Consider the following 23,233-nt stretch of genomic DNA (forward strand, 5'->3'; position numbering starts at 1 on the left):
CTTTGGTTATTTTTGTGTGTAATGTGTCATGGTATGAACATTAAAGAGAGCTAATGATATGAAAATCTGCAGAAGCTGTTCTAAGTGAACATATTATTTTGAATATGTAATTGGTATTGGTGGTGGGGAAAAGAGGGAAAGCAAGTGTCTTCTTGCTTCGCAAACAACAATGTATGGTTGGATTTTTTCATATCATCCCAGGGTTAAGAAACTCAGATGGCTATAATATGATACAAAAGATCTTCCCAAATAACTTGTTACTTGCAGTGTGTGTGTGATATATACACACTTTACAGTCCTTGCTTTTACCAACTAACATAATGCTAATATGTACTACAATCATGAATGTCACAAACTACAATTTTTATCTCTTGTATTAGATATTCCTTACTTTTATAGTCACAATCTAGCACAAAGGTAACTTTCTTAAGGTTTTATTTTATTTTTAGGAAAAACCAATATTATCACCACCTAAATTGTGTTTCTTCCAAGAGCTATAGACTGGCCTCATTCATGAGACTTGGGACTCAGCTAGATTGGTAAAGAAAAAGTGTTCAAATGTGTTGTATATGTGATATAACCAGTGTGGTTGGGGGGGCAGGGGTATGCATACCCCTAAACATTTTGTGAATCTTTGTACTTTTGTCCATTTACTGTATTTATTTTTCCCAATTAGAACTATAAAGTGGTGATTTTTATGAGTCAAAATGAGAGTGCCCCTCAACATTTTTTTAGAAGAAAAATACTCGATAGAACACTGTGACACCAGATGGCGCTGTGGAGTCCTGTCTTTCCCTACTGGATTTCCCTGTATGAGTTTATAACAGTTTAATTGAATTGCTTCTTTGATGTGTCTAGATCCAGACTTGGGCTCATTCGTCTGCACTCTTCCTCCACATGGTCATGAGAAGATTGAGATCCTTTTGTTCCAATTCAGTGTTAAGTCTAAATGCAGACAAAGTGTGGTCAGGCTTAACTCTGGCTTAGGGAAGCTTGCCAAGTTGACTCTGTGGGTTACAATCCTGACATTATTATTATTATTATTATACCGCCCTATACCCAGAGGACTCAAGTAAACCATACTTAGGATTAGCCGAGCTTTCAGGTTTGACAAAAATAATAAACCCCGGTTAATTGAAAACACAATGCTTCAAATCTCCTCACAGCTACACCAGAGAATGAGTGGTCGAAGACACCTCACAAGCGAAAGGCTTGCTCATGTAATGCAAAACCACAGTTTAGCACTGAGCTGGGGAACCTCAGACCTAAGGGCTTAGATCTGTCCTCCAGGCTTCTCACTGAGATCTCCTTAGGCCACACCCTGTCCTGAGACCACAGCTCCTCTCCACAGATCAGAGGCTTCATTGGGTCTCCTCTGTACCCTCCTTGAGCATTTTGTTCACATCCTTGTGTTTAAGTGCAGGTATAAAAAAATCAAATTCATGTCTGGACACAATGTTAAGAATTACATCACCTGTTCCACCTACGTTTTCTTCTGGCCCCACCCACCACTGGCATATGGCCCCCAAACATTTCCCTACAAGAAGATGTGCTCCTTGGTTCCCCACACATGGCTGAGCTTTACATCCAAACAATTGCATTGTGTGGATGATTGATATATCAGTGAATTATTAACGAGTAAACTAAAACTCTGCATGATGCAACAGAGTCACAGTCCGTTAAGATGTGGCTTCCCACACTATAAATTTTATCTCAAATGACAATCAGTAATAATTAAAAGTCCACAATCCTTTTCTCTTACCCAAACTTCAGAGCTTCATAAAATGCTTCATCCTCTTAAGAGGAATAAAAAACAAAAAGGGTTGAAAAGTATAAAGTACAGAACTTCTACAAATACATTAGCAGGGAAATTGAAGTACCCGAAGGTATCATCAAAAAAACACCCTCACAATTTATAGCATACTTTTTTCAAAGACAACTTAAATACTCACATCAATGAGAAATAATTGAGTGATAATTGTATGTTGACACTTATGAAAGCTTTACAAGCTTTTAAGAGCAAGTAACTTTAAAGATTGACCAGGTTGTCCTATATATACTCCTCAGCTGTCTTTCATCCTCAGTTGTTTAGTTAACACCAGCTAACTGATTTGCCAGGAAAATGGCTACTCAAATTATTCTTAAGTGTGGTCACCTGAATCTAAAACACAAGGCCTTTTAGTAAGAATGTTCAATAAGTATGCCCATTTATTTCAACAGAACATACCGACCCAACACTATTCAGAATACGGGAGAAATTCCCACCTGCATGCCTGGGGCTCACTACTACCTAACTCCCAAGAAAGTTAGCTATTTATGGGTCAACAGAGAGAACTTCACCCTCAAGACCATTCTGTGAGACTGAGATAGTGAAAATTTGGACCGAGGTCTTCCCAGTCCCAGTCTGACACACAGTTCTACCTGGTATTCAGAATACCTAAGGGAAGACAGGTGGTCAATCAAGAGCTCATATGACGACCCCTGATACAGCAAGTGAGTCAGGGCTCAGTCTCACTGAAATGGAACTTGAAATGGAACTAACTTGTTCCCACCAGTTCTGCCACAACGTGGGTGGGGATGCACGTGTCACTGTATATCCTGAGTACAAAGTAGATTGATATACCTCCTAATGATCATATGGGGTGTTCATGTGATTTGTGCAAGTGATATGGAATGTCTGTGTTGGAGTAAGCAAGCCCAGGAATGATCTGCTGGACCAATAACACATTATATTATTAGAACAAATTTTCAAGCAGCCTGTTTTGTACTTGAACGTGTTTAAATATTCAAAATACTAAAGGTAGCAAATGTCATTTCTTTCATAGTTACAAAATGCAAACTCCAAGTGTTTTATCCTAATGAATAAATGAGTTTGTCCTTTATGTATAAAATATAGTTTGTGTTTGTTGCACAATATTTTTTAATAATAGATGAATTTTAGGTTTGCTTCAACATATTCAATAAAGTGTGATTAATTTGGTTTTTAAAAAATGCAAACTAGACATTACTATATTACTTTGCAAAATGCACAGCTTGCAACATTATTGTCTCAGTGGGATCTTAAATTGAATTGTAAAATGTGTCTTATTTCCAGTTTGATTTATGTAAGAAATTGCAGCGGTGAATATCCTTTTTGAAATTCAGTGCTTCCCAACTTCAATTATGCTTACATACAACCACATACGTGTGCTATGTTACAGAAAATGTTCCAAATTTTGTGAATATCAAAGTGCTGACGGTCCAGGTGATTTTTGTGGATGTCCAAACCTAGATTATGTTTTCCCATTTTTCAGACATATACAAGTAAATTCTGGTCATCACATTCAGTTTAATTAACACTCAATGTATAGCAATCAGCTGTGTCAATAAAACACAAATACTAAACTAATAACAGTACATATATTATGCTAAAATATTCTAAATAAAATCTGTCCTAACTTTTACAGCTAAATATGCAAGTTATGTTGAGTGATTACAGTATTCCCACTGAGGCCTGCTCCTATCTTCATCCCACTCAGTTAATACTAGGCTTTCCTCATTATGTTGGAGAGCCACGTTTATCTCATCACCCCCTGCCCCCAATCTTATAGGTCAGTAATCATCTGAAGCTACTACTCCTTTGAACCACAAAAAATAAGTATAAAAGATAAGGGATGTGCTTGAACTGAGCCTATGATACTCAAAATATTTGATGAATGTCAACAATCATGGGTAATCCTTCACTTTGGGGGCATTTAGCTTTGAATAATAACATTCACCAGATTTTGGACCTTCACCCTAATATAGAAAAGTATGTCTTAACAACTTAACTTGATTTGATATATCTTAAAGTAGCTTAGAATGAATGTCTGAATTCCTCTGCCTGTCTCCTACACATGCTATTTACATATGTGTGTCTGTGTAATCCGTTTGTTATAAAGCTTTATAGATTTAGACTTTGTATGTGTTCTGACTGTGGGGGGGGGGGAGATGACGACACCTGCCACACACCCACAATCTTCAAAGAATGCCTTTCTTCAGCGAAGTATTATTTTCTCTCCCTTTTTTTAGGTTTTCCATTATGACAAATTAGATAACACATCTTTGACATGTTCTATGATTTTATTGCAATATTCTAAGTAATTACCAAATCTCTTTTTCTCCCCCCCCCAAAAAAAAGCTCTCCTGTGCCCTTAGAATTAATCTATGATAGCATTTAGCTTGGCTTTTTGAAGTAAATATCACTAGATAAAAAAGCCAGCTGGTCCTGAATAATGGGATACTTGAATGCATGTATTAGTGTTTGAAAATGAGAGCACAAATCTTCTAAAAAGATTAATTTCCATAAGAAAGATAGCTCACAGATCTACAAAAAGCGTAAATTCAAAACATAATAAACTGGCAAGAGAGAAAGGTAGATTAAAGTAAAGGCAGTAACACCTTGTTACTGCAGCTGTTATATAGCAATGATTCTGTATCAACTGCAATTGGTAAGTACTGGAAGGCTGTTCAAAGCTTTTGACATAAAGCGACAGTCTGGAAGATATTGTGTGCCATACGTAATAATGTGGCTGGGGACTGTGGTTTTTTTATATATAAATAATGTAACTCTCATTCTCAACAATCAGATCTTCAAGAGGAATCACAAAGAGGCTCAGAGCCTCAGTATAACGTGAAGAGCAAAGCAACATTTTGTATGTTTATTAAAGATTTAGATTTGACAAGAGCTCTGCTTTATCACACTCCAAAAATACTATCATCACTACATAAAGCAACTTTTGCTGCCCTATGGAGAATACTTCTAATATCCTGTTTCAAAATAAGTTTCTTTGAATGGGTCTATAGTGCTGCTCACCCAGTGATTTTGACTATAATTAATGAAGCAAATTTGCTGCTGCCTTCAACAAAACACATGCAGATTCAAATTTTATTATCTATTTCTAAAGTCAGCAGGAGTTTCTGAATAAGGAGAGGAGGGACCCTATCTAACAAAAATATGCCATACACCATTTGATACGTTGTAGTGAAAGCTTAAGAGAGCATTTCTATCCTAATCCTTAATGTGCCACATGGAAGTAAGGCTACATGGTTTAAGCAGAACTTCTTTTTAACTAATACATCTATTAAAAAGTTACAAGGCATAAAATTCAATAGATAAAAACACGACAAGCTACAAGTTCATATAATGATAGACCTTGCATACATAGTTAATTATACGTGGCCCTTGGGATCTAATATTATTTCCATATTTAGTGCCCTACAGATATCCCAAGGGCTGCCCAAAACTTTGCTTTTGTGGTTATTCAGTGCAATCTTACATCCCTAGCTAGCTTCACCTGCCATTCTTGTCCTATCACTCTGAGGGGGTCATCACATCTATATACAACCATCACGTCTACATTTCAACCACAGTGTGAGACAAAGATCTAATGTAGTGGGTAATCCATTAATGGCCCCAGGCTAAATCTTGTCCTTTAGTTGCAGGCCTAGAAAGAGTAAGATTCACACACCTGTGTTACAATGACAAGGAAGCTATGGAGATAGGAAGGGTTGCTACTGACTGCTTTATAGAATGGCAGGTTTAGCTTAGAGACGAGTTACCTTTGACATGGAAGACACTCGTCATGGCAATGCCTAAGAAGGAAAGCTAACAAAACCAAACGAAGATCAAGAGCTGAGAACAAAGTTTTTTGTGACTGGACAAAATCTACACGAAGAAAAACATAGACAAAATATTGTAAAACTGTTGCTGCATCTTCTGTCCCTTGCTCCATCACACATCAGTCTTGCATCTTCTTTCCATACTATCCTATGAACTACACTACCCAAGGTAGTAAAGAGCTATAGTCTTCCCCTAGAAACCACCTATAGTTCATCATACTTAAGATGCATTCAGAATTCCTCTTAGGACCTTGGAAGCTGTTAACTTGTGTTAAGTTGTTCATACTCCTGGACCTCTTAGGAGCTTTTGTTATTATCAGCCATGGTATCCTGTTGCATCCACTACGTAGGATGGGAGCTGGGAACGTGGTGATATCGTGGCTCTGCTCCTACCTTCAGGGTCAGTTTCAGAAACTTGCAATGGAAGGTGGGGAGACCCTTTGATCAATGCCATGGCAATTGTGATGTAGATCTCTGCAATGTTTCATTTTGTCCCTCATGATCTCATCTATATGATGCATCTGGGTGAGATCATCAAATGGTTTTTAGTTATCTGAAGAAAAACCAGTAAGATAAGGATATGTAGGTGCTGACTAGGTGTTTGGATTTAGTAATGAAGCTAAATGCAGACAAGATGGAGGTGCTGAGAGTTCATTTTCTGCATCTGGGAACTAGGTGTATAACCCATTCTGGATAGGCTTGAATTCCCCTTGAAGGACTAGTTACATAGTTTAGGGGGTACTTGTCATCTGACATTGTTGTTGTTGTTATTTCTTCACCGCATATGGGTCTCAAAGCAGCTTACCAAAATTAAAACATACAATAAAGCACCAAAACAGTACGTATGGTGCAAAGGTCTCTTGATTATTTCCCAGTGCTACCTAGATATGCCAGCAGTAGCAGATTTGTGGGAAGGAATGCTCACTTGATCTCTAGTTGGTTGTGTTGCTGCCACTCAGAGTAGGAAGGATGAGGCAGCAGCAAAGTCAGTGCAGTGCAAATGCACCCCTACCTTGCGCCCGCTACCTCCTGAGCTGGGTAGGGAGGTGGTACCACAAGGTATTTCCAGCAAAAGTGGTATTCTGTGGTCTACTGCTGGAGAAGAAGCATGTAGAGTTTGTGCCATGGCTCCAGGCCCATGCACTTCATGGCATTGGGCAACATGCTGCCCAAGAACTACCAGTGGTTGACCCTAAAGAGTGGGTTCCGTTCACACATCATGACCTTCAACTATGTCATGGGTGATGGGATGCTGTGGGCTGTACAAACCATGCCCCCCCCCCCGCCCTTTGGAGTTTGCTTTTAAGAATGATCAGATCATTTTAGCAATTGTGGGGACCTCCTCTGGTACCCAAAGGGAATGTATGTAAGGAGCTAAATGTTTACCCAGCAGAAATTACCTACTTGAAGAAAAAGGCTGAAGTCAGCTGGGCCATGAATGGCATCACTAAAGGGGTTATAAAAACAGGAAATGCTCCAATTATGGTGAAGTTCAAACGTTGCAATCTCCATGGCCTCTCTCCCAAAGCACTCATCAAACACCTTGAAGAGAAAGAGGAAATGGAAGGCTGTTTCCTAATTAACGGTATAGAAAGGGGGTCAGAATGGTGATTATGCCAAGGTGCAACTTTCTCCCTTGCAACGATAAAACCAAAATGGAAATCCAGAGGCCTTGGCTATGCAAAAAGTGGTGTCTTGATACGTTGTGTTAAAGATGAACACATGGCACTTGAATCTGGGACTCCTGTATGTGAAGAAGATACTCTACAACTCAGCTATAGCTATTCCCTCATTTATTGTTTGTGATTTTGGTTGTTTGGATGTGGACATCATTTACAACTAATTATTTAATATTTTGATTGGCTGTTTCTATTATGCCCTATATTATGGTAACTACAGATGGGTGGGTTATAAATAATCTTAATAAACAAATAATATATGATGACAGCAACGTATTGCATAAGGATTCTAATTGTTGGCTCACTGTTATCTATTAAAAGAAAACTGCAATGGAAGATTCATTTTATTTTTTGTCATGTTAAAGAAAGTGCATACTTCTGACTTAATTTAATGATGGGAGACTATCAACCACATTAATAGAGAGGCATATTCATAGTGTGTTAAATACTGAAGTACATTTGTGTCATAAATATTATTCTAAAATCATACTGACCGGGGAAGACACAAAATATTCATTTACAGTGCTGAACATCCCGACGTATTCTGATTATAACTGTGATTCTCTTTAGGTTATTCTATGAATAATACACAAAATGCTCATAGCAATTTTTATATGGTAACTTGAGGTTGCCCCCCCCCCACCTTCTTCAAGAAAGCTGCTTTTAGTTAAAACATAAAGATGGTAGTTACAAGGTTTCTGCAAACATAACTGCTATTCCATTAAGGAAATGGCACAGCAAACAGTAAATAGTGCCCCCAAGGGAAATGTAAGTATTGATTTTATTACAATGTTGGTTGGTTTGTACTTGCAATTGTCAACTCTCATTTTAGGCTGTGCATTAAGTGTCCTTATAATAGCTTTAGAAAAGAGTAAATATTAATTAGAAAATATTGGTAATGCTTTTATATGTTTTGGGCTTACTGAACAACACAGACATTTTAAAAGAAAGAAAAGAGGGGTTGTTTGTAGCTAACAAAAAAGGAGAGCAACCCTGTAAACAGATAATTATTGTGCTCTAATTGATTTATGGACTTGATACAGTACGAGTTGTAAGTAGAGGTTTCGACTGAACGTACTTATTTTTAGCAACAAGTGACGGAAAACAGTATATATATATATTTGCCAATGGTGAAGCACTCTAGCAGCTAACAGCTTGTATCCATGGGCAATTCACCCTTGTGGGGGGCTAAATGGGGAGCACATGAGGGTTAGGTACATGGGTCTCAAGATGATGGCTGGCCAGGTGGAAAGGCATTTCTGGGAACTGGCACCTTCACTGGGGACTGTACACGTCCCTGCTGTGATTTGTGTCACTTTGTTGGTCACAGATTAAAAGTCAGCTAGCAACTTCTCTGTAACCAGCAAACTACAAAAAAAGAAAGAAAAGTTTTTTGCATTTGTTCTTGCAGGCAAGCTCACAAAAAACCTCAACACCAAACATCCTTTTGGTCAATTTGTGAGGAATTATTATGAAATGAGTGGCAAGTAAAAAAAAGGCATCAGTTAACTTTTACAACAGTATGCAGGTCTAAATGGTAGAATGACTCTGAAATAATGTGGGCAGGTTTCGTTTGTCTGTTGCCACCAACAGCAATACATTATTACTACATAAAAAGGCCTAAAAGCTAGACCACAAAAGGAAGACATTCTACTGAGCCTACAAACCTCCGCCTCTATTTAAGCAAGAAGCCAACAAAACCTACATTTCCTCCAGCGTGTTTAAGCAATAACAATTCACTACTGATCTCTCAAGGCGTCAGAGACATAGGGTGGGGGAGGAGTATGAATTATCATCATTCGGTTATGTTAAATGAGAGGTACAAACTTTTGATTCTAGAAGGGGAGCGAAAACTTCACATGCAATAAAATACAATACAATTGCAACACTTCATATTTTAACATAGAGAAAGGAAGGTAGTATTTAGCTCAATTGGAGATAGCATTAGTTAAAAGTAAAGTGTTTATGTAAGCACTTTTTAGTATCTTCTATCATTAGGGGAAAATGCTAGAATTCACACTAATCTCAGGGCATTTTTTAAACATATGAAGTAGTGGAGAAATCCTGCCGCAGCCCTCCAGTGAACTAAAACTTCCTCACCAATAAAATACCCTTTTCAATTCTTTCATTCTCTTTCTGCAACCAGAAGACATGGTTCCTTTGCTCCTCTGCCCATCTGGTCCATCCTGTGCAAAGATACTACTCAAGAAGGTGGTTTCTTGACATGCTGTTGAGGGATGTGAGGGGCAGAAGATAGCCCATCAACCTGGGAAGGTGGCCCATCTAGAAGGAAAACTCTGATCCTAAACCTCCGCTGCCTTGCAGGATATATTCAGAAGAAAAGGCTAAGGAGTAAAACCCTACACCAGGCACCCCCAAACTCGCCCCTCCAGATGTTTTGGGACTACAATTCCCATCATCCCTGACTACTGGTCCTGTTAGCTAAGGATGGTGGGAGTTGTGGTCCCAAAACATCTGGAGGGCTGAGTTTGGGGGTGCCTGCCCTACACAAATTTGGAGTGGAGCCCCTAAGATGGTAGGAAGGTGCCTTTTGTATGCCTCCTTCCAGCAACTCCTGCAGCCAAGCTGGTGCCAAACATATTGCTCTGCTTTCCTTTGGACCACATCAGTGAGACTGAGAGGGAGCTTCACTTCACTGTTGCCAACTCAGCAGTTTGACTTCACCCCCGGAGGCACACTCAATTGTCTCTCGAGACAGATGCCAATACTCCTCCTGTCAAGTGCCTTTTTTATGCTTCTGAAATGTCTCACATCCCATCTTTTGATATACACCCCTTTAAGTTCTTTATGTTGGAAGAACTTTTTAAATTATTATTATCTCCTCCAGAAGTATACAAACAGGGCTGTGACAGCTAAGAAGCAAGCTAAACGTAAGGTTGTAATTCCTGTCTCTTTACTAGCACTGAGCAGGGCCCCTTTACTCCTCACTTCAAAAAAGTCCCCTTCTCCTTTTTAAAATTCATGATTAAATAGTTCTTCAAGCCAACTCAGGTAGAAAACTGGCATTTCGGAGAGAGGAATTCTAGCCACAACTTCTGCATGGCATGGTAATTTTTGCCTGTAGAAGGACTCCTTTTGCATGGATACAGAGTTACTACCTCAGTGGGAACTAAAGACAAATTGGGTTTAGCCCACGACATATGAAAAGTGAAATAATATGATTTAAGACAGAAACCTAACCTAGATTAGTCAGTCCTTTTCATAAACCTTTTTTGGGGGGATGAGGGGTGGGTGGAGGCAAAATTCAAAAGGGTACTTCTAACCACACAAAAGACACTCTTAACCTTCTGTGAAAATACAAATTACACAACAAAACAATACCATGGCAAATGTATTATAACATTAAATGTGGTTTAAAGAAATTTAGCACTTACATCTAACTGCCTTTTTCCTACTGAAAATCCATTTTGTTGAGTGTCCTAGCAACATAAAAATGATTCAGTTATGCCCAAATCATGAATTAAAAATAAAAACAAACACAACAACTGTGAAGCGTAGTCTACGCATGCAAGAAGAACTTTGTTCAGTTGTTCAGTTGTTACAACCAATTTAATAACAGAAGTTAAATGGCACACATCAAATGTTCAAAGAGTCTTATATACATTATATCAGCAACCTTTACAGCATCCTCCAGACCACTAATTATTATTGAAAATGAGGCTCAGGATAACAGAGAAAAAACAGAGACTGCAGATCTCTTGAAGGCTACCTTTGGCATTAGGTAAAGGTAAAGGGACCCCTGACCATTAGGTCCAGTCATGACCGACTCTGAGGTTGAGGCGCTCATCTCGCGTTATTGGCCGAGGGAGCCGGCGTACAGCTTCCAGGTCATGTGGCCAGCATGACAAAGCCGCTTCTGATCTGCAAGCCCTAGGCTCTGTGGTTTAACCCACAGCGCCACCTGCGTCCCATACCTGTGGCATTACATTTAAAACAAAAACAAAAACCATTTTTTAATTATCACACCTAGGATGTTTTGACTGTGCAACAAAAAACATATAGTGAGAATGTGATAAGCCTGTAGGTATACAGCTATACTTGACCAAAGTTTTCTACACGTTTGGTGCACGTAATGGACATGGAATGGGGAGGCAACATAGTGGTAAACTCTGCCCCAAATCTGTAACATTCTGTTCATTGGAAGGTTTGAAAACACCTCTGCGCACTCAGCTTTATGTACAAAGGCCCCTTTTCCATGCTTTCGGCAAATTTGCTTCTCCAAAGCAAATTTGTGACATGTGAACAGTCATCTGCACATAAAATGGTATAGCAGGTATCTTCAAACCTTATAAATGTTTACAAAGGTACCCCTGACCGTTAGGTCCAGTTGCGGACGACTCTGGGGTTGCGACATTCATCTCGCTTTACTGGCCAATGGAGTCGGCGTACAGCTTCCAGGCCATGTGGCCAGCATGACAAAGCCGCTTCTGGCAAACTAGAGCAGCACATGGGAAAGCCGCCGGAGCGGTACCTATTTATCTTCTTGCACTTTGACGTGCTTTCAAACTGCTAGGTTGGCAGGAGCTGGGACAGAGCAACAGGAGCTCACCCCGTTGCGGGAATTTGAACCACTGACCTTCCGATCCGCAAGCCCTAGGCTCTGTGGTTCAGACCACACCGCCACCCGCGTCCCTTAAATGTTTAGTAATTGCTGTTGATTTATTTACATCTTTTGCTTCAAATGCAAATAGAAATAGAATATATTTTCCTACTGCTTAACCTTTTTTAAACTTCTTTAACAGCTGTCGAATATATGAAAAAAGGAAATAAAAATGCATCTTTCACAAATTAAGTCTTTTCCTAATTACATTGTTTTAGAAAAATACTGAAGATCTCTCTCTCTCTCTCTCTCTCTCTCTCTCTCTCTCTCTCTCTCTCTCTCTCTCTCTATGTGAATTAAAGCAGCACTCAGTTGGTGCTTTATTATCTTTTCAAGAAAATGATTTATTATATGTAGCTGGAAAGCAAGAATATGAAAATGACATTTTCTGTGTTATTCAGGCAGCCTTGTCATCCATTCGGTGCTATACACAAGACAAAAATTACCAGTACAGTTCTGGCATACCTAAAGAAGCCTAGACACAAACTGGATCCCACAAGTGTTGCAATGTTTCTTTACCATCGAACACTGTGATGTGGAACCTCCAGCCTGCAAGCCAAAAGGACCCCTCCAACCCTTTCTCTCCAGCCCTCAGGACTCTCCCCAGTTCATGACCCACATCGAGTGCTTTTGCCTGCATAGAATGAGTCCTTGAATTGTAACTTTTCATTTTGGCATGGCTGAAATGCAGGACCTCCTGTAGATAGATAAATAGCTAGATAGCTAGATAGGCTGTTTTATTTTATTTTATATACTTCTGCATATCTAGGAAATCCCCCCAAGTGTGTAGAAACCAATACTTTATTTGTGGGCGGAGCCACCTTGTTTACCAAGTGATAAGTACTTGACCACCTGAGTTAACTATTATTGAATCCGAATTATTTCAATAGACTTAAGCTCAGGCAAATTGTTTAGGATTGTAGAAAATTCCACAAGCCCCAACTAGCAGCTATTTCATGACACCCAAAATCTGCTGCCTGAAGTGGCAGCCTCACTCTGCCTAATGGTAGGGCCACGGTGCTCCTGAATACCTTTCTATTGTATACAATGAGTAGTAGCAACTGAGCGTAAAAATGCCTTGCCCTCTTGAGAATTACAAAAGCCAGTGTTAGCTCCTGGATATCAGAGGCTCTTGGGCAAAGTATCCACAGTAAGCTCTCTTAACCTGCAAGAACTATTTGCAAAGTCAGAATGATGGTGCTATTTGGACAGTGGGCTCTCAGGCCGTATAGCATGTGAGAAACTGCTTTAGCTCGCCATTCTCTGGAGTATGCCCTGGTGTGAACTTTGCATTATAATATATAACAGTTGCATTTTTAAGCAACCAAGTATATGAAGAAAAATGGGAAATTGTTTTGCAATTAATTTTTTGTTTGTGGGTCAGGCCAGAGGACAATCTTCTATTATAAAAAAAATATTATTGCTTTTAAAAATATACATAAGTATATAAATATACTATTGTGTCTATGCTTCTTGGCTGAAAATAGTAGGGAAACCTTTCTTTTGCATTAATCACTAGGAAATAAAATCAACTGCATTTACAAGTGTCCTGATAACAATGCTTTTCCCCCATAATGAGATGACCTTCTTTTCTCCTTAACCCTTTTCTCAGCCAAACCACCTAGCTCAACTTTGCCTTCTGTTTCTCTAATCTTCAATTATTTATGTTTTCTTCATGCTGCTCTGTCCGCCATGGGAGCAAAATTGTGTTTGGTGAAATATAGAGCTAATTATACCATGAACCCCAGCAACAAAAAAGACACAGCAGATGTTACTTCAGACGTGCTAACAGTGCCTGTGCTTAGTGCACACACAACAGAAGGATTCGACAAGGATCTGAAAACAATATATGATAAAGGCAGCTTAAGCATGCGAAATATTTTAAACAGAAAATCAAAGAAATAATGTCAGCCTGCATTTCTCCAAAGCACTTACTGTGCTGGTCCCCAGAGCTACTATATTCAACATGGATTTTGCATTTCTCTGTAATAAAAATATGTGGGGTTTATACTCTCATGATCTGAGAGGAGGGATTTGCAACAGAGGCTAATGACATAAAAATTGCTTCAAATCCTGATATTTAACTCAGCCTTTCTTCTTTGTAATTAGCTACATTATCTATTTAAGCAGTGAAGTATATTTAATATTTTTTAAAAAAAATATGTGGGGCCTATTTTAATTTTCTTCCAAATATTCTAAATAAATAACTTTAGTCTAGGTAGTCCAAATAACTCAATTTAAGAATTAATCCTCAAAAGGTGAACTGGAACAGTAAATAATATCAAGTCGAAGCAGTCTGTTGCTTTCTTGATTTCTGGACAGGGTACAAAAGGTATGCTGAGATGTGAAGGAAAGTATTGATAATTAATAAAAATGAACTCATACTCAGTAATTAACAAGTCAAATCCCATAGGCATGTAATAATTTTCAATTATTACAGTGAACGCATATAACTTTTGTTGGGGTGTGCCAGGGTGCAGCTTCCCTATCTCACACCTTAGTACTCTCACATAGACCTAAAGAGAAGGCTGCAGAAACTGCAGGATTTTTTTGCTACTAGGCACCACTACCATGGCCCTCACCTCACCACTGTATAGACTGTGCTGGATCCAAATTGGCCCCAACTTTGACCTACATTTGTTGCAAGGCATGAACACAATGTGGTGTATCTGCTCTCTAGAGGTGTAAAATATGTTTGGAAAAGAATTGTGTACATAGTCAATGCACAGAGAGGGGTGCAGTAGTGCTGTACTTGCTAGTCTTATCCCTAAATGCTGTTTATCTCTTAGGACACCTACACAATTTGCACAGATGTACAGGTTTTGCTACAATTTATACCCTCTACTTTCACACAGGAACCTTTGGGAGGAAAGGGGGGGAGAGATCTGTGGCGATGACACCTGAAATGGCACCAGAAAATTATTGCAAAGAAATTTTAAATTCTAAAGGTTGTCCTAGATTAAAAAGGACTGCCTCCCTATCTCTCCCTATATGAACCAACCTAGGCCTTGCGATCATCACCTGAGACCCTTCTTCATCCGTCCCCTCCACAAAAGGCCTGGAGGGTACCAACACAATAATGGGCCTTTTCTGTGGTGGCTCCCCATTTGTGGAATGCTTTCCCCAAGGAGAGTCTCCTGGCACCTACATTATGTATCTTTAGGCACCAAGTGAAAACGTGTTTTTTTTTCAACCATTTGTTCGGCTGATTAACATTCTATGGCTTTTAAACTGTGCTTGTGGGAGTGGGGTTACTGGTTTTTGTTTTATTATGAATTCTGTATTCTCATTTTGTATTTTTCTGTTGTGAACCGCCATGGGATCTTCAGATGAAGGGTTGTATACAAATTTAATAAATAATGATAATGATTGTTATTGTTAGTAATGAAGGAACAAACGGATCATCTCACCATCCACAATGTGCAAAAAATTGTTTCAACTGGTTCAATAATCTAAAACAATTGTAAAGAAAATGCTTATTGATAAAGGATAGATATAAACTCTGCCTGGCTGCTTGAATCTAAGGCTATCAAAGAGTAGAATGAATGTTGAATTTATGTTGTGGAAAATTGATCCCAAGTTGGTTTTACAGTTCATCAGAAAGCCCTTTTTATCTTGTGTGCAAAGAGTTAATGAAGCATACAAAATCTGCAACTTTTTTAGTACTTCTGTGCTAAAATCTCAAGCCTATGTGAAACTGTTCTTTTTATACTAAAAGTGAACTAAGAACTAGTAATCTGTATTTTCTGATATGCCACAATGATATGTAGGTAAAAACAAATCCACACATGAAGATGTCCTTTCCTATAATAATCTTTCAAATAACCATACCTTCACATATAATCTGTTTTTATTTTGAAATAAAATATGGCATTTAATCAGAATTATGGGTGACAGGCCTGGGGCTAAAACTTTTGCCATTTTTTCCCATATTCTAAATGACATGAGTGCATAGGGGCTAGTAAACCATCTCAACAAGTGGCGCGTATTTTTCATTAATGCTAATACCCCAGTAGGAACACCATCAATTTCTGTATCCTCCAGTGTTGACCACCGGATTCTTTTACTAAATCTGGCTTGTTCCATAATAGCTCCTTAAATTTTTTTTCTAGGAAAAAACCCCCCATCATTTTGGATGCAGCCTGTCCATAATGGAGAGTCTCAATGTATTCCAACGCATTGCATCCCTATTTATACCTTTCCAAACCATGCAGTAATTATACTGATACAATTTGATCAATTTGTACCCCCAGATATCTAAAATGTTTTGTAGCTATTAGAATCTTCAATGTTGCTGTAAAAGTATATGCTGTATGTATATGTATGAAAAAAACATTATCTCTGATTTCTGAAAATTAACTTGCAATTTTGAGACCCTGGAGAAGCGCTCCAATTCTGAACATAATATTTTACCTGCTGTGATAGGGACAGAGGGGCATAAAATTATATCAGCTGCACAGAGACCTAAATTTTGTTCTTTTCCATTTATAACCACTCCCGTACCAGAGAGGGCATTGCCTAATTTGATTGCTAATGTTTCTGAAATTAAGACAAAAATATAGTAAATGTGGCTGAAATCAAAAGTAAAACAATTAAAAGTACACTATGGGTATGGACAATAGAAAATGGTACTTTAAATCATTATATATCTCTGGAAGGTATTGTTTTCCATTTATTCCAAAAACGTTTCTTTAGAAATGTACAAAGAAAATTCTAATAATTTTCTCACCAGGAATGTTTAACTCTGTTTCATTAAGTATGTGTTGAAAGAAAAGCGCGTAGTGGTCTATCTCAACGGCATTTCACTTCACCAGCTTTTTTTTTTACCAGATGCCTCTGATATCCCATTACTTCAGGAAGTCTAAAAACTGAAAGGCATCACTAAACCGGCATCTCTCCTGCTGCTCATATGGCGCAAAAACAAAAACAGGAGGGGGCTGCAATCCTTGAACATTGCTCACCCAACGTTAAAAGCCATTCACCATAGATTTAATGTTTAACTAAAATAGATAAAGGGGGGGGGGACATACACTTCCTTTCACATTCCAGCTCATGAATCTCAGAAATCTGTCTTTTGAATAAAAATTAGCAAAGCTCGAGTCTCCCTTCCAGGCAGGAAGCCCTAGAGTCAAAAAACTAGACAAGCCCATGCACCACTTGTGGGAATCTGCATAAATCAGTGGTAGAGGGGGCACTGCATACTTTGTGCATAAAAGGCCCCCATTCAATCCCAAGCAAGTCCAGATAAGAGGATAGATCACTGGAGAGATCCCTGACTGAGGTAAGCCACTGCCATTCAAGATATATATTGGTCTAGACTAGAGCTTTATGAAGGGCTTACGTATTTGTGGCAGAGAACATGTTTTAGATGCACAAGGTTACCAGATTCAATCTCCAGCACAATAGAAGGCCCTCAGGTAGTAGGTATGGGAAAGCTCACTTATCTTGAAAACCAACGCCAATAGGCAAAAATGGGATAGATGGGATTCATCCAAATTGTTTTTACAGGATCATGTTTTGGACTAAGGAAAAACTGAAGGGCAGAGCAGCCAGTTTTAAACAAGCTGGTGTCTCTTTTTTCAGTGTAAACTGTAACCAAGGCTTTTGCTGAACCCTTCCTTTAGGCATCTCTGATGTTTCATTACCATTTACCTGCGTCCTAGTTTGCATATGGAAGCCAGCATCTAAGTTGCATAAGGGGAAGTGCACTCTCAATGCCTTTGTGGCTGTCAGAGAAGAAGGGGTTATAAAGCCCTTTGCCTGGGAAAGACTGTTGACATCAATGACTATGTTGGCACCCAGATGGGATGCCTGGGGATGGATTAGCCCCTGGGCTTCCAGTTGCTTATCCTACTGAATTACTCTTAATTCTAAAGCTTGATTCCTGGCAGTTCCTGCTGCCACCTCTCCACGCTCCCCAAAAGTTGCCACAAAATATTCTACAGGCCAACATGGCTTCTCACCCTGATTTTTAAGGAGTGTTTGGGGTAACATTACCATGTGATCTATATCAAATAATTCAGGTCATAAACCTAAATAAACAAAAATCATAATGTCCTCCCCTCATGCTTAGGAAAAAACAAATAAGATAGAGAAGAAAGTTACTTAACACATTTTCCCTGGACTGCCCTGTTATTAATATTCACTCCTTTCACTTTTTTTTAGTTAGCATGCCAGCACATTTTAACATAAAACATCATGTCAATATTTTGGTTGTCTAACTTAAAAGTGTTGTCATTTCATTTTACAACCTTTTCTGCGTTCAAGACCCTTATGTTCAGCTGAGCTCCTTAGAAGAGAAGATAGCGAGCCCAGAAGGGGAACAGTCATCACTTGCAGAATATCTGGTGAAGTATCTGATGCTGAAACACTTCTGGCATCAGCAGTTCTACTTGCAGTCATAAAACCCTGGGTTGCGATCTTGTCAGACCTCATTTGCTAAAGCAAGGTTGGGCTAAGTTATTCTTTCACTAAAAAGTACCCAAGGAACACCAGATGCTACAGTAAGCAGTCATTGCAATAGGTGGTACTCGTCCCCTTCAAGTTTGCTGTGAAATGGTGCCCCAGCATGCTGTCAGGAATCATTGTGCCGCTATTGGTAGCATCTTCCTAGAAACAAGTAACGTTGCATTTTGACAGCTGAAGTCATTAAATATCCCCTGGTATTCTTCACAGGAGTGTATGTGTGACTCCATATATCCCAGCCAGACTTCAAATGCATAATTGCATTCTCTCTGCCGAAATTCCTTCTGCAGTTCTCGTCATTATTTTTCTGTTCTACATCCCCATAATATATTCTTTAGCCTTTGTTTCCGTATTTCCCAGAACATGCTGCTTTAATCCATAAAGGCATGAACCCACATCTGAGCGGAAGGTATGCAATATATCTAGTGAAAAAGTGCAATTTGAGGATCACCAATGGGCAATTTTGGTTAAATGGTTGATAATCCTTACATATTTCATTAGGTTTTTATGTAAGTGACTAGAAATGGAAAATCTTTTCCCTCAACAAAGTTGAAAATGCTATGATAGAGAGATGGTTGAGTATACTGGATACCAGCATCTTTTCTCACAGGTTTTACGGTGTTTTCTAAAACTTCAAGGAGCTTCAAAAACTGTTTGACCAGTGGTGATAGAGGGGCTAAAGAAATTAAATTACAGTGGGGATCAGTTCTCTGTGGGGGCATTTCAAGAACTGTGTCCCAGACTGAACGTGAGCATTCAGTGGCATAAGAGATCTTCCTATGCTGACTTTACAAGGCATTCTGGAAGACAGTGTCAGCTACTGCACAACAGATCCAGAACACTCCTAGGTTGGTTTCTTAATTCATGATGTATGCCACAGTGAATTACATTAAGGGAATCAATAAAGCAAAAAAAGAAGATGGCTAAACTAAATGATAGTCTACATGATCATGGCATTAGGCTGCGTATTACAAATCTGATTATGCCTGTAGAATTTTATCAGGCACAATAGATACATTTAAAAATACCTATGCTGCTTTTAGTTAGCTAAAGCCTAGGAAATGTTTAAAGTAGCAAACCTATTTCGCTTGAAGAGCTAATATAAAGGGGCATTTCTCCTCCAAGAGCTTGTGGCATAGATGCATTGAAGGGTACTCTGCTGTAAATTGGATGTCCCTGGCCCTTAGCCCCACCCGCTTTGACTTGCGAATAACCAGAGCACAAAAAGAAACACATTTGAAGAAGGGATTACGATGCAATGATCTCATTGTGAGTGTTGCATTATGGTTTTGGCAGCGTGGTAAAGGCTCCCCTGGCACTGCTGCTTACAGCAATTTGAACTTCTCTAGCAACTAGGTATGATTTGTGACACTTCAGCCTCATTCCTCATAGACGGAGAGCTGTGGCAAGTGCTTGAAATATTTCCAGTGAGTATTGGAGAGAGGCAAACGCTTCAAAGAATACTGCAAAACCTTGAAACATCTCTAGGTTGAAATCAAGAAATTACAAAAACTCAGAAATTTAAAAACCAAAATGGATATAAACACAGACTGCCCCACAGACCACAGAAAAGAAAGAACAGAAATGTCTTACTCACAAGCTACCTCGGCTCAGAACCAATGAACTCTGGTAAATTGGCCAGTGAAATCACATAGGAAGCCAGGTGTATTTGTCAATGTTGAGCAATACTGTCTACACTGACCAACAGCTGGCTCTGCAGGGCATCCACAGATAGTGTATTTTCTACTGCCTGGTGCTTGTTTTATACTAGAGATGCCAAGGAGTGAACCTGACTCTTCTGCATACAAGCACATGCTCTACCAGTGAGCTAGGGTTCAGTGGTGAGTGGTGAGTGGCCTAGGGGGAATACGCTAGACCCGTAAAGGGTCCAACAGTCCTCCTGTCCAGCTTTGGGAAGAAGGCAACAAGGCTACAGCATCCTCTCAAGAGGCCTAACGTCTCTTTCCCAAAGCTCAGGAAGCTTCTGCCCGGGTTAGGGAGGGAGGCGCGATGCTCACGGGTGCGACATCAAACCCACCCCACCCCAAAAAAATTTCCCTCCGCAAGCTGGCGCCTTTGGCCCTAACTGTTCTCCTACAAAAAAAATTTCACTGCATGGCACTGCCAAGGTTCCTCATCTCTGGAAGGGGGTGCATATGCTCAGTGGTCAGCTGGATGAAAAATCTTTTCCTGGTTCCATTGTTCTACCCATTTTTAACTGCTGGGGACTGTCTCAAGTGTGTGTGTTGGCGAGTGGGGAACATTTTCATAACTCCTTCCTCCTACATCCGCCTACATATCCATCCTCACCATCCCAAAAAGCTCTTAAACCTTGCAATGCTTGTGCAGGATAGTCCAATAAAACAAGAAGCTTATGAGGCTCAATGTTATATTTTTCTAGGTCATATGCGGAGGATCCCTGAACTAGACACAGGTTCTTGGTGTATTTGGGACTTTGCTTTTAGAACATTTCAAGAGCATTCCTTATACCAAAGCTGGATACTGCATTCTTCTATGCCCTGTGTGTGAGGGCAAGCAGGGAAGAAATAAAGAGAATAAGAACAGCTTTGCTGTTTTAATGTGAATCATAATGAACCCATTCAAGCTAGCCTTGGAGAATACAATCAGCTCTACAGCAGAGTATGTACTATTCTGTACATAAGGGCTCCTAGGTATGGCAGATCTGTTGTTGACCTTCTTTGGAGAAACAACTTAGTGCTTCTGAAATGCATCATGAAAGAAGCCCCAGCAAAATGGCTGTTGACTATATAAAACATTTCATTGCCTGGATTTATTATTAAAAGAACAGAGTATCCAGGATAGCAAACAAGCAAAATGTTTTTTTGGGGTTTTTTTTGCTGCTACATGCATAACTAGACCTTTGAATTACATTTTACCCTTTCTCTCTGACCCCATTTTCTAATTATTTTAGCTTAAAGAAAGTTTTTATCATCCTCTTTGGTGAACTTTTTGATATTGCTCTGTTACAAACACTTCAGCACGCAAAATGGTATCTTAGTGCTTTTGTATAACTTGCTAGTTAAAAGAGGCTTGCTAAATACCTTTGTAGGCTGGTGCTTACTATCTACTACAGGACATTGCCACCTGCTTCACTGGGGACTGAAGGAAGCTGTGTAAATGTACTCAGCAAAGGAAAAAACAAACCTTTTGTCAGTGGCTGGCAAGCAAAAAAGTTGGGATATGCCCGTTGCTTGGGTACCTGTCTGCTCCCCATGCTAAACATACCGGTAATTATTTGCAAACTTAGAAAAACTCTCTGGAGCTTGTAATCATATGCACACTTACTCGAGTAAGTCTCCTTCAAATCACTAGCTTACGCCTTAGTAAAAATGAATAGGATTGCACTGTTATTCTCCAACGCTCTAATCCAACCCTGTCAAAGGCTGCCCCGGGAACCTTTTGCTACTTGAGGAAATGGGAGGCTGCAAAATTGTTATGATAACTAAGCGGTTAAAATATATTTGACTACAAGCCAACAAGACATATACATGTCTCCACTCGTGTGCAATCGCTTATACGCGCAGAACTGGGGGATAATTAAATTATTTCATTCATAAATTATTTCATTCATTATTTCATTCATGGAGAAAACCTCCCCAGAGCCTGAAGAAGACTTCAGGGAGGGCGGAGAAGAGATTGGAGGCACAGTGGAGCTTTGTTTAGGCTGCTCAGCCTCCCTGCCTAACAGCTGATGTGCAGGGTAGCGCAGCATCCGCTGCTTTCCTATGTGTCCTGCGGCTTGCTGCTGGCCCCAGAGCTTAAATTCCAGTTGTGTACAGTATTTTTGACCTGGATTGGATTGGAGAGACAGTAGCAAAGAGGGCATTTAAAGGGGGTACCCCACTTACGACTGCTGTGGCCAGGGCGGGTTGCTTTAAATGCCTCGGGAATGGACCTGAGACAAGCCTACATGCTCCACCAGGTCCACTTCCAGAGCCAGTCCAACCTCCAAGACTGCCTGCCATTGCCCAGTTTGCAGGCAGGCTTGGATTCAACCCCCGGCTGGTGAGGTGAGCTTTAAGTTTCCTTGCTGGCTGGGCAGCCCCAGAGGCCACATCGTATCACGGTTGTGGGGAGGTACTGGCCTGCAATGCCTCCATGCCTGAAATGGCAAGTGGACTTACGGCAGGAATAAGTAAGCTATGTCTAGGTTCTACAGATAAGCTTGAAAATGTCCTGTGGATATAGATACAGTAACCCTGCACATATGTGGGGGTTACATTCTCGGAATTGCACCCCAAGACAAAATGGTGTAGAGTCAAAACACATTGGGTTCCATTGCGGATGGGAGTATGTTTAGGGAAGCTTTTAATACTGGATGAATAATTGTATTTTAATATTCTGCTGGAAGCCGCCAGGAGTGGCTGGGCAAACCCAGCCAGATGGACGGGGTATTAAGAATAATTATTATTATTATTATTATTATTATTATTATTATTATTATTATTGAAACTCCACCCATTATTTTATTTTATTTTATTTTTATTGGCCACACGTGCAAAGCTTAATGTGTGAAAGTAAGCTGAACATTGGACTTAATGTACCAGATCCAGTTAGCGTGGTGCACACAGAAATCACCCCACATAAATTCTATTTAATACCTCGCGTTTTCAAAGCCTCTCATGATTTCAAAGAGCTTAGTGAGAAATCTGGCCATTAGGAATCTGCTCTGATGCTAGAACTGTTTGCCCATGTAAAGAGCTTCCCCTTTTAACTTAACTTTGCCAGGAATTGTGCAAACCCCTCATGAACAGGTGTCTGTCACGGGCCCATTAGTATGAGATTCTGTCGGCACTACTTTGCATGT

General features: G+C 39.7%; 1 protein-coding gene across 13 annotated transcripts in view; it reads right to left on the reverse strand.

Moving 5' to 3' along the window:
* DACH1 (dachshund family transcription factor 1) overlaps positions 1 to 23,233 on the reverse strand; it is a 321,117-nt gene that overhangs the window by 110,117 nt on the left and 187,767 nt on the right. For 3 of the 13 annotated variants that reach the window (XM_088667467.1, XM_088667466.1, XM_060273320.2), the window contains exon 4: positions 10,715 to 10,759. The exons of the other annotated variants lie outside the window; for them this stretch is intronic. In XM_088667467.1, coding sequence (XP_088523593.1) covers positions 10,715 to 10,759 — 45 coding nt within the window. The remainder of the gene's footprint in view (positions 1 to 10,714; positions 10,760 to 23,233) is intronic. 13 annotated transcript variants of the gene reach the window in all.

This window comes from Zootoca vivipara, chromosome 4, assembly GCF_965207765.1.
Source record: "Zootoca vivipara chromosome 4, rZooViv2.hap1.1, whole genome shotgun sequence".
Taxonomy (NCBI): Eukaryota; Metazoa; Chordata; class Lepidosauria; order Squamata; family Lacertidae; genus Zootoca; species Zootoca vivipara.